This window comes from Phocoena phocoena, chromosome 11, assembly GCF_963924675.1.
Source record: "Phocoena phocoena chromosome 11, mPhoPho1.1, whole genome shotgun sequence".
Classification (NCBI taxonomy): Eukaryota; Metazoa; Chordata; class Mammalia; order Artiodactyla; family Phocoenidae; genus Phocoena; species Phocoena phocoena.
The window spans coordinates 37,786,455-37,800,530 of NC_089229.1; the positions used below are offsets into that span (position 1 = coordinate 37,786,455).

General features: G+C 41.6%; 1 protein-coding gene across 1 annotated transcript in view; it reads right to left on the reverse strand.

Annotated features, from left to right (window-relative positions):
* ACSS3 (acyl-CoA synthetase short chain family member 3) overlaps positions 1-3,847 on the reverse strand; it is a 145,258-nt gene extending 141,411 nt beyond the window's left edge. Inside the window, exon 1 of the mRNA XM_065887727.1 lies at positions 3,540-3,847. Coding sequence (XP_065743799.1) covers positions 3,540-3,847 — 308 coding nt within the window. The remainder of the gene's footprint in view (positions 1-3,539) is intronic.
* Positions 3,848-14,076: the final 10,229 nt, after the last annotated feature.

Genomic DNA, 14,076 nt, shown 5'->3' on the forward strand with positions numbered 1-14,076 from the left:
TAAAACAGGTATAGCCATGTGATTCCAAGAGTACAAAGACAAAGAATTCAGATACAACATTGTCAAATGTCAGTGATCTACAATGTACTGAATTTTTGAAAATACCTACAAGGACCCTTTGACAAAAATCCTCATTAAGAAAGGAACATTTTTGGGCTTCCCTGGTGGTGCAGTGGTTGAGAGTCTGCCTGCCGATGCAGGGGACACGGGTTCGTGCCCTGGTCCGGGAGGATCCCACATGCCGCGGAGCGGCTGGGCCCGTAAGACATGGCTGCTGAGCCTGCGCATCTGGAGCCTCTGCTCCACAGCGGGAGGCCACAACGGTGAGAGGCCCACGTACCGCAAAAAAAAAAAAAGGAACATTTTATGCATACAAATTTTTTTTAATTAATTAATTTATTTGTTTTTATTTTGGGCTGTGTTGGGTCTTTGTCACTGCACGCGGGCTTTCTCTAGTTGCAGCAAGAGGGGGACCACTCTGTGCTGCTGTGTGTGGGCTTCTCACTGCTGTGGCCTCTCCCATCGTGGAACACAGGCTCCAGGCGCGCGGACCCCAGCAGTTGCAGCGCACGGGCTCAGTAGCTGTGGCTCGCGGGCTCTCTACAGCACAGGCTCAGTAGCTGTGGCACACGGGGCCCAGCTGCTTCGTGGCATGTGGTATCCCCCCGGACCAGGGCCCAAACCCATGTCCCCCTCATTGGCAGGCGGACTCCTAACCAGTGCACCACCAGGGAAGCCTGCGTACAATTTTTTTTTAATTTAGGCAAGCAACTAGAAATTAAAAAGAGAAAAAAACATCAGAGAGAAAATCTCCAGATTTTAAAGGTCTATCTGATGGACACTTTGATTTCCACATTCTCTGCACTCCCTTGAGCCCTCACCAACTTCAACTAATCCTCTAGAAACCTGTCCTTTCCTTTCCATTGCCACCATTGGCAATGGTCTGACCATTGCCTTAGGTCTGGCCCTCATTGGTTTTTACTTGGAATATCCCAGTGACTTCTTAATTGGGTTCTCTGCACACAGTTTTATGCAAAGGATGCTCACGTAAATAATCTCAGTTCCATACTTTATGACATATATATGTACACAGAACTTTTTGAGAACACATTCTTAGGCGAGACAATAATTCTGTGTTCTGATCTGAGAAACACTAGGATTTCCTGTTCTTAAATAATTGTGGTATGAAAGTACAAACACAACTATTCTTCCTTTAACATTTATAGGGTCTATTTCATTAAGACTTGGTCTTAACCCTTTAATAAATTAATCTTCTTACTAGTTCTACATTTATATACGAGAAAACTGAAGCACAGAGACATTAAGCAACTTGCCTATGAACACACAGCCAGTAACTGTAAGGGCCAGAACTCAAACTCAAAATTCCAGCACCAGATACCACGCTGTTGACCATCATGACTCCTACCCCTACTGCTTTGCCGCATGCATACCAAGTGCTTGGGCCACTGTCCAGCACATAAGAGAGGATCTGAAAAATCCTCTGAAACACTACTAAAAAAATTGACTGGATGGGGAAATATGCTCCCATTCTAAAGATAAAACCACCTAAACAGCTCCAAATAATCGAAAGAAGACAGAGCATGGTGGTGACAGAGAACAGTCTCTGGTCAAGATGTCTTTCGCCATTTCAGGTTCCTACTTTCAACAAGAAGGCATCTGTCACCATCATCAAAAAATCTACAAACAATAAATGCTGGAGAGGGTGTGGAGAAAAGGGAACCCTCTTGCACTGTCGGTGGGTATGTAAATTGATACAGCCACTATGGAGAACAGTATGGAGGTTCCTTAAAAAACTAAAAACAGAACTACCAGGTGACCCAGCAATCCCACTACTGGGCATATACCCTGAGAAAACCATAATTCAAAAAGAGTCATGTACCACAATGTTCATTGCAGCTCTATTTACAATAGCCTGGACATGGAAGCAACCTAAGTGTCCATGAACAGAAGAATGGATAAAGAAGATGTGGCACATATATACAATGGAATATTACTCAGCCATAAAAAGAAATGAAATTGAGTTATTTGTAGTGAGGTGCATGGACCTAGAGTCTGTCATACAGAGTGAAGTAAGTCAGAAAGAGAAAAACAAATACCGTATGCTAACACATATATATGGAATCTAAAAAAAAAAACAAAATGGTTCTGAAGAACCTAGGGGCAGGACAGGAATAAAGACACAGACCTACTAGAGAATGGACTTGAGGACACGGGGAGGGGGAAGGGTAAGCTGGGACGAAGTGAGAGAGCGGCATGGACTTACCTATACCACCAAATGTAAAATAGATAGCTAGTGGGAAGCAGCCGCATAGCACAGGGAGATCAACTGGGAGCTTTGTGACCACCTAAAGGGGTGGGATAGGGTGGGTGGGAGGGAGACACAAGAGGGAGGAGATATGGGGATATATGTATATGTATAGCTGATTCACTTTGTTATAAAGCAGAAACTTAACACACCACTGTAAAGCAATTATACTCCAATAAAGATGTTAAAAAAAAAAGAAGGCATTTGTCAAACCTGACCATGTCATTCCCCCATCTCACTGCTGGGAACTTGGAAATGGTAGTGGGAAATCCCACTGCAGTGTTTTGCAAACTTTTACAGGAAACATCTCTCCCTAATGGCTTGCTGATGAAAGCAACCACACTCTTAAGGCCCATGGCCCAAAGAACAGCCACAACTCTTGAGTTCTGACTGTGTGACTCACCCTTAATACTCTGGCAAGTTTGAGATTTATTCTACAAATGTATCTCTGTTTGTTACAATATAAAAACAATGTTTATAACTACTTATAACTGCAACTCTGGGAGGAAAACAAAAAACTTCATTCCTACCATGATTTCTAGCACCACCTACCTGTATGCAAATTCTTTCTGGGTACCAGGTACTGCAGCTTCATATACAGGACAGGGCTGTGGACCTAATCCGAGCTACTTGGCATGATACCTAAATCCCTTCCCAAACCAACCCCTGACTCACCAGCCCCCTTTCCCACCTCTCCAGCCAACACAATTAGTTGCAACCATATCAACAGTCAAATTTCAACCTGTGTTCCACCTCGTGGACTTTAATAATTAGGACCTTGTGGACTTTGAGAAGACATATCCACCCTTCCAAACCCTACTTAGGTGTAATCTTATTGAAGTCGTTCTTCCTCCGAGTGTGTGGATACTTAGTAACACTCCCCTAGTTTATCCCTCTTCTTGCACTTGTTTCCCCGTGGCTGCTTCCCATACTAGACTGTGCTGTCCCTGGAGGCTGGCTCTTGCTCAACTAAGCAGAGCCCTGCCATACAGGTAAATTTCTGGTCTATAGGAAGCGGGAATCACAATAGGTAACCTAATCCTTCAGGACAAGGCAAAAGAGCTGACTACGAAATTGAAATTAAACACAAATTAAAAGGTCTGAGCATATCTCCAGTCGCACTGTCTTTCCCAAAAGAACTCCAGGTTCCGGTGCAGGGGACGCCAAGCCTTGGCACCCAAGAGAGAGGGGGGTGGGCGAAGGCGTCACTTACCAACTGGTGGAAGGCGAATGTCTGTTCTCCAGCGTTTTGGTCCAGGGCTTGTACCAGCTGATCTGCTCCGCGGCTTTGCCCCAGAACCTCTCGGGGTCGGCCACCGAGGCCGCGAAGTGGGTCTTGTACTCGCAGCCGCCCGAGGACAGCGCCCGGCAGCCCCGGCCCCCGAGAGCGCCCCGTTGGCCGGGGGCCACGTACGCCCTGCGGGCCGGGCCGGCTCCCCGGGCGGGAGAGGACGCGGGCAGGGACCCCCCGAGTCCCCCGGCGCCGGTGACTTTGCGACACTGCAGCCAAGATGGCTTCATCGCTGCCGGCGGCGCCCCCCTGCAGGCTGCGCTGCCCGCGGTCCCAAGCCCACTCCTCGGGCGACCCCTGGGGCGCTCGCGACTTCCTGGGGCCCGAGGGGAGCAGGCGGGAGGCGGGGGCAAATTCCGAGGTGTGCCCAGAGCCCGGGAGTTTGGAAGTCACACTGGAGCCGCCGGGAAAAACCGACCTGGAGCGGCGGGGGAAGCCACAGCCTGCAGCGGGGGCGGGGAGGGGGGCGCACAGCGTCCCCGCGCCGGGCGAGAGCGGCGCCGCGCGAAACCCGACGCCTCTGCGCGTCTCCAGCGCCGCGACTTCGCCTGGAAAACCGCCCTCAGGCTGCAGAGCGGCCTCCCTTCTCCGACGCACAGGTACCCCTAAGGTGAGGCCGACGGACCCAATTCACTGTTTTCCAGCAAACAAGCAGTGCGCAGCTTCTCGGGGTTGGTCTCTGGAGAGCCAGCCGGTGGAGCGGCCGTGCCTCGGCCCGCAGCGGAAATCCGCCAAGCTGTGCTCTGCGGCCCAGCCCCTGAAGCGTCGAGTTTTGTTTCTTTCTCTTTAAAACAAAGCTCCAACCTCGGCTATTTAGAAAACAGGTGGCTCCTGGGTAAGGGCTGCTCCAGGATTTCCCGACAGCTGTGAGAGGAGGAGAAGTGGAGGGAGGTTGCCCAACCGAGTTGGGAAGTGCTTTGGGGGTGACTGGCGCTGGGGAAGGTTACGCCGTTGGAATGGGGATTCACTTGCCAACTGGACTCCCCGCAGGATCTAGGCAGAAAGCAGAGTGACTTGTTGCTTTTCCTCCCTGCCCATTTGCCTCTTTGGAGTTTCTTTGCCCTTTTTTTTTGGATGAGACCCCACGCTCCCCCCCCAAAAAAGATTTAAGCACAAAGGAAGAGCAAAGTCAAGATGAATCAAAAGAGAAAAAGAGGAAGCTGAGGAAAATTAAAAGAGAAAGGCGGTATAGATTACCGTCTGGGTTTAACATTTTTCACATTCCTTCACTGTTTTTTCTACCTGTTAGTGAATTTCAGATGCGGTCGCGTTTGCCTTTGTTACGCCAAACATATGCTGTTTGGTGTGACGGTGTTTGCAGTTTTAAATGTAAAGATGTGTATTCCCAAATCTGAAGTGGGAAATAATGAATGCCCCGAGCCTAGGAAGATTGTAAACAGATTTTTTTTTCTGCAGGAAAAGAATAATGTGAAGATAAAGGTTAAACAGAACAGAGGTAAATCTAATGCAAAACAAAGAACATTTCTTTAAATAATCACCTCAGCTATTCCCTTTCAACTAAGAAGGCGCTAGACTTTTCCCTAACACCTGCAGCCTACTCTCTACCAAAGGCCTCACAGCAAATGATTTCCAATAGCAAAAGGCACTTGTCACTATTTGAATGCAGAGAGAGTTAGGAAGCCCGATAACCTCCTGTCCTCCTCCTTTCCTCTGCCCAGCCGTCTAATGCTGCTGTCTGGTCTACAAGATCCTCTGACCCCAAATCATCCCCTATTGTATTACAGTGATGTCCATCCATCTTAGTCGTTTGCTCAAAAGATATGTGAGCCCCTGCATTGTGTAAGTTGTGACTTGTTGCGGGGTGGGGGGGGGATATGAAGGAAGCAGGCAGATCTCTACTGGCTCTTACTGTGTATCCACATTGTGCTGGCACTTTCAAATATGTTAGCTCCTGTATTTCCCAACTAAGAAACGGGAAGTATAATCCCAGTGTTTACCACCTTGAGGCTGTGTGATGGATATCCTGGCACACCAGTAATTCAAGGTGCACAGGCTCCTCAGGTTAGTCCTGCCACCCACCCCAGCATACTATACAAAGACCATTTTCTTTCTGTGCCCCAACTTGAGAAAGGTGGAGAATCTGACTCCAAAGTCCATAATTTTCATACCAGGATGATTATTAAAAAGAAGAAAGATTTTAGACTTCCAATAAAATATGACAAGGTGAATACCCACATCCATTCCTCTTCTTCTAGAAACCTCACTGAAAAAGAAAGTACGGTGGTGGTGGCGGTGGTGGTGATGGTAAACACCCAGAAGAACAAAGAGAACAGGAGAGGACAAGAAAACAAGTGAGAGAATGGAAAGAAAATGAATTTATGGTATGTGACTGGGGTGGGGGCAGGGGGAGGTGCCTGGATGGAGAAAATGGATTTCCTCATCACACACCTGAAATGCCTCAGGATTTGGAGGCCCTGGGTTCCCCTGGAGGTTCAGAATGAAGGTTAAGGGCTTAAAAACCAAAGGCCTAATTAAAAGATTGTGTGAGATGAAATTAAACCCCCTCACACACACTGCTGGGTGGAACCATTTTCTCTGGACCCTGCAGTACATTGTCATGTTTTAAGTAATTTTACGAAACAGATTGTGAATGTAAGTTCCATTTCAAGACAAGGGAAGAGCATACAGTACAGCACAGGAGGAGTGTAGTGGACAGGCAGAACAGGAGTGGGCAGTAAGACTAGAAACTTGAGCCAGATGCAGAGCTGCAAAATAGCGTCAAATGCAGGCCAGGACCTGAGTTTGAGACCATTCACCTTTGACACTAAAAACCTGTTGACTATCGCTAAGCATGTGAAAAGCTTAAAATCATTAGCCATTGAGACCCGGTTTGAATCCTAGTACTGCCTGTAATTAGGTGGGAAAACCAGGAAAATGAGCGAATTTCCCCACACTGTAATTTCAGTATCTGTGTTTTGAGGCTGGTGATCCTTACCTCACAGGATTGTTGCAAGATTTAAATATGTGTAAATTGCTTAGCACCAAGGCAGTAGCAAACGAAGGTAATTTAAAGCCTGTGAACCAACAGCCACTCCAAACAATCAACCCCCAAACCTCCAGCTTCATTAACACCCTTAAAATTTTACAGTTAGAAGTTTTTGCAAGAAATTATTTTGATTGAAACATGCATGTACATTCCATACTGCTTCAAAAACTAAAATAAGATTTTTGACTAATTTGGAGACAAGGTAGTTGCGATCTTTTCAGTGTTCCAGCCCTCTAAAATTCCAGCTTTTTATAAGTACAGTATTTATTTCATTGTATGGCAATAAATGGTATATTTAATATGCTATTCAAGATGACATTTTAAAGAAATCTTAAACAAAGATTAATTGATCAGATTATCTGAAATGGGAAAAGCATAATAATGAAGGAAAGCGTGAAGAGAATCAAAAAGTGTGAAACACTGCTCAAGAAGGAATGAGCGGAAGGGAGGAAATTGGAATTGAAATACTTAATGCCTAAGAAAAAGTTGCTGAAAATTAGAAGAGCAGAGTGGAATTAGAATTAAAAGAGAAAAAAGATACAGGAATCCTACAACTTAATTTTTCTTAGGATTACAATTTCTGCCTAGGATCAGTCATTCTTAGTACAGACTAACTTTTTTTGCAGAGAGAGTAAAAGGGATTAAAGAGTACACAATTGAAAAGTAAGTGTAGGCTACCCTGGTCATGTATTCTGCTGACCACACAATTCAACTTTTTGCATAAATTTGTTAAGAGTTAAATGTCTAACTTTGGGTAAGTATTAGAACTACTAAGATTTTCACTTATGACAAGAGCAAAAATGTTATATATTGAATTTCCTGGATATTATGAAAACTTGGCAAGTACACATGGAATCATTTGCAAAAATTACTTTATCTCTGCAGCAGGTACATGCTGAGCTAAATTTTGAGCCTGCAGAAACATTGCAGATTTATTCTGATTTAGCAGAAAATTTCTGGAATATATGCTGACTTTCATGGCTTAGTAAATATTTTTAAAACTTCTAAAGTGAAATGACTCATAGTAATGTAATTATAGACTCCTATTTTGAAACTTTCTTCTTTTTGCCCACATAGTAATTGCAATAAAGGCAAGGAGAAAAAAGCGGATGAAAGAATTGTTTTAAAACAAATAACATTCCAGTGGATGGGAAGAACTCTACAACTTCAGTTCATTCTAGCAACCAAATATAAGTTATGGGATTCATCTACCAGCTTTATTTTTATTTCTTAAAAAGATCCTAAAATTTAGTGTTAATTAGTAAAAGGTAATAAAAATGTAGTTGTTTTTATCTGAGAAAAACTGGAAAAGGAACGACCTAGGCAAATATTTCCAATCATATTTTTCAAGTTCTTAGGGTTTTTTTTTTTCATTTTTTTGTTTGTTTTTGTTTTTATCTGTATAGCAATTTCCAGTTGAGGGGGGGAAATCTCATCAATGCAGTTGTGATGGAAAATCCAGTAAAAATGGCTAATATTTTAATCAGATCACCGAAATCCTTGAGAGGTCATTTTAATTCTTCTTCACAGATTATTCCTAAGAAAGTATTCTGTTTCTGTTTTATATTCTTAAACCAAAGCCACTGCTTGTTACTCAATTTTTTGTAATAATACTTTAAATATGTAAGAAATGATCTCATTTTCAGGGAACAAATGATGAAAAGGAAAAATATCCTTTATAATAAAATTGTTCATAAAGTGTAGTTGATTACCTAACATTACTTTGGGTTACCTGTGTGTGTGTGTGTGTGTGTGTGTGTGTGTGTGTTAAGAAGATACAAAATTAAACTAGAAAATGAAAAACAAGTCCAGTTAACCAAAACAAGAGCTGCTCTTATGTAACAAGGAAGTGGGTAATCATTTGGGGGTTTTAAAGACAACACAAGTCTTTCAAATGAAGCTATTTTAAAATTGAAGAAAATATGGAGGCAAAGAAATTGCTTACTTTAAGTAGATCGTGAAAAAAGAGATCTCATTTACATGCATAACAAAATTATAAAGTATTTGGACACTTTTTCCAACCATCATTCTGAATGATGAGACTTCAGATGACTCTTGTGATACTTTTCTGTTTTACCTGTTAATACAAATCCCTACCTGTTTTTAGAATTGAACACCTGAATATTTAGAGCTCTAGAGTGTGTTCAGAATTCCCAGTGGAGATATTTTGTGTATAAAAAGGATTTCAGTGGACTTCTCTTTGTTATTTGCTTACACTTGCTTTTTTTTTTTGCTTAATCCAGATATTCTTATAACTTAGTATGAATAAAAAGTTTGCCTCTTTATATCTATATACTTATAACTGTATGTGGATATAGAGTTTCTCTATAACATTATATTGCTTCTTCCCACTGAAACTTTTATTAGCCTAGTATAAACCAACTTATCAGTTTTGAAAGAGTAAGAAAACTGTTATTGGTATTTTTATTTTTTATCATTTTTTTAGTAACATTGTTTCATACCTACGAACTTCAAGTAATGTTGCTGGGAATCTCCTCCTTTCATCTCTGCTGTGACAACCCCAGGAGACAGTACAAAGATTTAGGTTTTTTGATAGACGATTGCACCTGCAAAACTAACTAAAAATGTATGTGTGTGTGAAATGACTAATTTCTGCTTTCTTCTCCTTTGACGTGTCTAAAGTCCATTCCTTCGTCACTCCTTCAGCAAGCTAATCTAGTACCCTGCTAGCCCAACTCCCTTTCTGCAGGTTCAACTATCTCCTATCACTCAATTAATTCATAGGTGTTTACTGAGTGCCTCTCCCTCCCCATGCTCAGCAGGATTCTCGGAACACAAAGAATTGTTTATAAATGACTAAGAGGTACTAATAAATCCATCTCTGTTCCTAAGTAGCTCACAGTCTAGTCAGGAAGAAAACACGTCAGCAAGTGCCATATGGTTTGTTAGGCCCTTTAGAGGCAGATGAAAAAGCAATAGTGGAGGACCCAAAAATGGAATGGAAGACCCTAGGATTAAAGTAATCATTCTAAAACATAAATCAGTTGTATCACCATCTTGCCTAAAATCTGTCAGTGGCTTCCCACCTGCCTGTGGTGAGAAGTCCAAAGCCCAAAGTCTTTAGCATAGACCTGCCAGTTTCACTTGGGATCTATTCTGCTCCCTAGAGGGCATTTAGAAATGAGTAGTGTACTATTATCTATTGCTGTCTAATAAATTATTCCCTAACTGAGCAGCTTAAAACAACAGATATTTATTATCTCATATGAGCTTCTCTGCATCTGGAATCAGGATGAATTAGTTAGCTGAGTGGTTCTGGCTCTAATCAAGTGGTAGCCAGGTGGTCTGTTGGTCAGAACTATGATCATGCCAATGGGCAGGGGTATCGAGTTCATGCTCACTTACATGGCTGTTGGCAGGAAGCTTCAGTTCAAGGGGCTGTTCAGAGGACATGGCAGCTGGCTTTCCCCTGAGCAAGATGAGTGATTGAGTGATGGATTGATTAAGTGATGTGATATGTGTGTGTGTGTGTGTGTGTGTGTGTGAGAGAGAGAGAGAGAGAGAGAGAGAGAGTGACCAAGACAGACTCCACAATCTTTTATGACCCAATCTCATCTCAGAAGGGCAATTTATCACTTCTTCTTTATGCTATTGGTCACACAGACAAACTTCGGTACAATGTGGGAGGAGACTATACAAGGGTGTGAATAGGAAGAGTCTGGATGATTGGGGACCATCTTGGAGGCTGGCTGCCAAAAGTAAGAATACTTTTGGTTTGTCGTAGTGACTGGAGTTTACTTATTAACATGGGCAAAGACCAAGGATACTAAAATCTTGTACAGGAAAGAATTATAGCCCCTTACCAAACTGCCAAGAGTGTTGCCAAATAGTTCTTCTACACTTTGTATATACTGTCTTTTCCTACATGCACACACCTGGCTCTATTCATACCTGGCTTCTCACAGTTCCCTATAAAATCCTAGTCCTTCACCTTCCACAAATCTTCCTTCTGACTGCAGTGCCTTCTTCACCTTGGCAACGCTTCCAACTCTCTCTTTAGGATTTAGTACAAATCTCTTCATCTCCTGGATGCATTCCCTGATCACATTAAGCAGATGAGCCCTTGCTTTTCTCTGCCCTATTCATATATTTGTTATAGCATACACTACTGTAATTACCTTTACCAACCCTTCTCCCCTGGAAGACTGTGAGCCCCTGCAGAAATATGTATTATAATGTTGGTTTAACCTCAGTGTCCCCATACCTTACACAGTTCCCACACACAGCAAACACTTCTTAATACAAGTTAGTTGAATGAATGACCAAATTAGTGGCATGTTGTCTGTGTTTGTGTACCTGTGTGTACTGGGATTGTGCCACTTAAGAGAGAATTGTAGAGTGTAAAAGCCTGAGAACAACTGATCTGCTCTGTTTCAATCCAAACTCTGCTTGGTTCCATTTGTTTCCCGTTAAAGTACAAATTTGCCTTCACATCCCATAATCTATTTTTGAAATAAACGTTTTATATCTTTGCCAAAAGGATAACCGAAAGTTATATTTTCATAGATCATGTCTATAAATTGTAGGGGGCACTACCTGATTAATACACTTATTTTTCAGAAAATGTTTAAGAGTTTAAGATCCTCTCTAAATCAAGAAAGAATAATCCTGCTTCGGTGCACTTAATGATGTTTAACTGTTGAACTCAAAGAGTTAATATAAATTCTAAATGTGCTATGTTACAGCCTATAGACTTTATTAAAATGAATCTTCAGTAACAGGACAAAAGGTTACTAGCCTAAGAGAGTTACTACAAGCATTAAATAAGCCAAGTTATGGGCAAGAGCAATCTAAAGCTATGAAGACTGAAGCTTACTATTCTAAAAGAGCTAATGCAATATCCAAATGCATTGACCTAAGGAGTAGTTTATTAACTGAAGCACCTATGCTGTTTAGGAATAATTTGGGAGCCTCTTAGGGCTTGGAGTTTTGCTCCTAGAGCTGGATTCCAGAATTGTCCAGTTTCATGAATTTCTATTTATGAAAGATTCGGCCTCCCAGTCATGATTCTGCCCTGACAGACTTCTGCCAAACCTTCCAGATGTTGAGTGACTTCCTGGACCTTCACCTGCTCCAAAACTCCTCTGTTATTCTGCTTGGAGACATGACTAGTTCAATGTATGCTCATTTGTTCAGGTAGCCCTTTCAGCAAAGAACTATTGAATATCAACTATATGTCAGGCATACATGGATACAGAGGCCAAGAAGACAGACGCTTTTTGTTAGATCGCATGATGTGTATGTTCTAGTAGTCAGATATAGAAAATAATAACTTAGCACACTATAACACAACGTATAACTATATTTGAGATAAGGATGTGGGCTATGATAAAAATAAAACAAAGTAAAGGGCAAGTGAGCAAATTCCCTTAGGAAGTGATAATAAACTAAGACCTGATCTATAGGAAGGAACTGCCAATGGGAGTATCTGGGGGAAGAGAACTTTAGAGAGAGGGACAGACGGAACACTTTCAAGGTCTCTGTGGATGGAACAAGCTTGATAGGTATGGGAGTTAGAAAGTTAACAGGTGATGTTGGAGCATGTTTAAAGGTTGAGAGTTGCTGTATTAGAGACAGGAAGAGCTAGATCCTGAAGAATCTTAGAGACTACAGAAAGGAATTTAGATTTTAATCTAAATGCAGTTGAGAGCTATTGGATGGATTTCAAAAACAGAAGTGTATCTGATTTATGCTTATAAAGTTTGGGGGTTTTGAGCCTCCTATTCTGGTCCTTACCATAACCATTAGCTCCTGAATCTGACATCTGTAACAAAAGGCCTTCAAAGAGGTGGCTTTGGGTTTGCTAATGACACACTGTCTCTTTTTTCTACGATGTTTATATTTTATGGAACTTTAATTCTTAATCCCACCTTGACTCAAGTTCAGGAAGCCCTTTCTCCTAGATTCTGTATTCTAGTTTTACCTGTCGTGTAGACAGGCACTTAATTCTTCAATCATTCTTAGCCTTTGCTAATTCTCTTGTCAGGTCTGTATTAGAGAGCTATAAGGAAATTTCACCCTCTCCCCTTGCAAACAACCAACCAACCAACAAACAAACAGAACAAAACCTAAACAACCAAACAAACAAAACCCCCAAACGTCAACATCTTAAACCCCATTCTGGACTTCATAAGACTCAAGAAAAGTTGAGTGCATTAGCGACCCCCCAAAAATACAATTTTAATACTGCCAAATAGTACCAAATACCCCTTATTCATTCACTGTCATAACTGATAGTAATTTTCCAAATTGGAGTACACTCAATGGCTATTCTAGACCCAGAACATCCAGTCTGCTTAATAAAGTTCTTAACCTACTAACCTTAGAAAGAAGATCAGTCATTCTAAAGATATTCCTCACCCCTTTCCTCAAAAACATTCTCCTTGACATCATCAAGACCATGCTTTTCCCATGTATATTCTCTGTGATGGGAAAACATTAAAAACAAGCAAGAGTCACTTGGTATAAACAAGTACAGAGGAGGCAGAAGCTCAGTTAAGTAGACGCCTCCTTTGTAATTTATAATTTGTCTTCCTGGGATCAGATGCTTTAGGAAGTGAACAAAATATTTTGTCTTTGAACAACACTGTTTTGAATGACACTTAGACCACAATCAATATTTGAATTAAAAATGTAACTTAAAAGGCTTCCCTGGTGGCGCAGTGGTTGAGAGTCTGCCTGCCGATGCAGGGGACATGGATTCGTGCCCTGGTCTGGGAAGATCCCACATGCCGCGGAGTGGCTAGGCCCGTGAAACATGGCCGCTGAGCCTGCACGTCCGGAGCCTGTGCTCCGCAACGGGAGAGGCCACAGCAGGGAGAGGCCCGCATACCACGAAAAAAAAAGTAACTTAAAAAAACACACGATTTCCTTAAACATGAACATTTATTCTTTTCAGGATTAGATAAGCAGTAATAGAAAAGTGACTGACTTTTGCCCTGTGTACTCCTTTGTTGCTTACCTCATGTGCAATGCCTGTTGATTTTGACAATGCTGCATGTAGTAGCGCTCTATAAGACTCTACAGAAGGCAAATAAATTTGAATCTCAACACTGTAAATGCATTGTGGTAATTAAAAAGACCAAACTATTATAATTAAGTTGTAATTAAGATATGTAACAGCAACAACAAAAAAAGATATGTAACAAAATTCTTAAATTTCTATGAAAGACAAAATACATAGAGCAAAGCAAAGACTTTTACTGTAAAAACTAAATTAAATCTATACTAGGGATTTAGTTATGTTGTATATAACTGAATGGTAATCAGATTTTTTTGTGATTGTTATGATAACCCCAAAGTTGACTTGTTTCTCCACAAATAGTATTAGAAAATAACATTTAAGTGATTTATTGCAATATACATTTAAATCAATTCAAAATAAATAATCCTGTGAATGTTTAACTGAGCTGCTGCAATTTTACTTTTGGT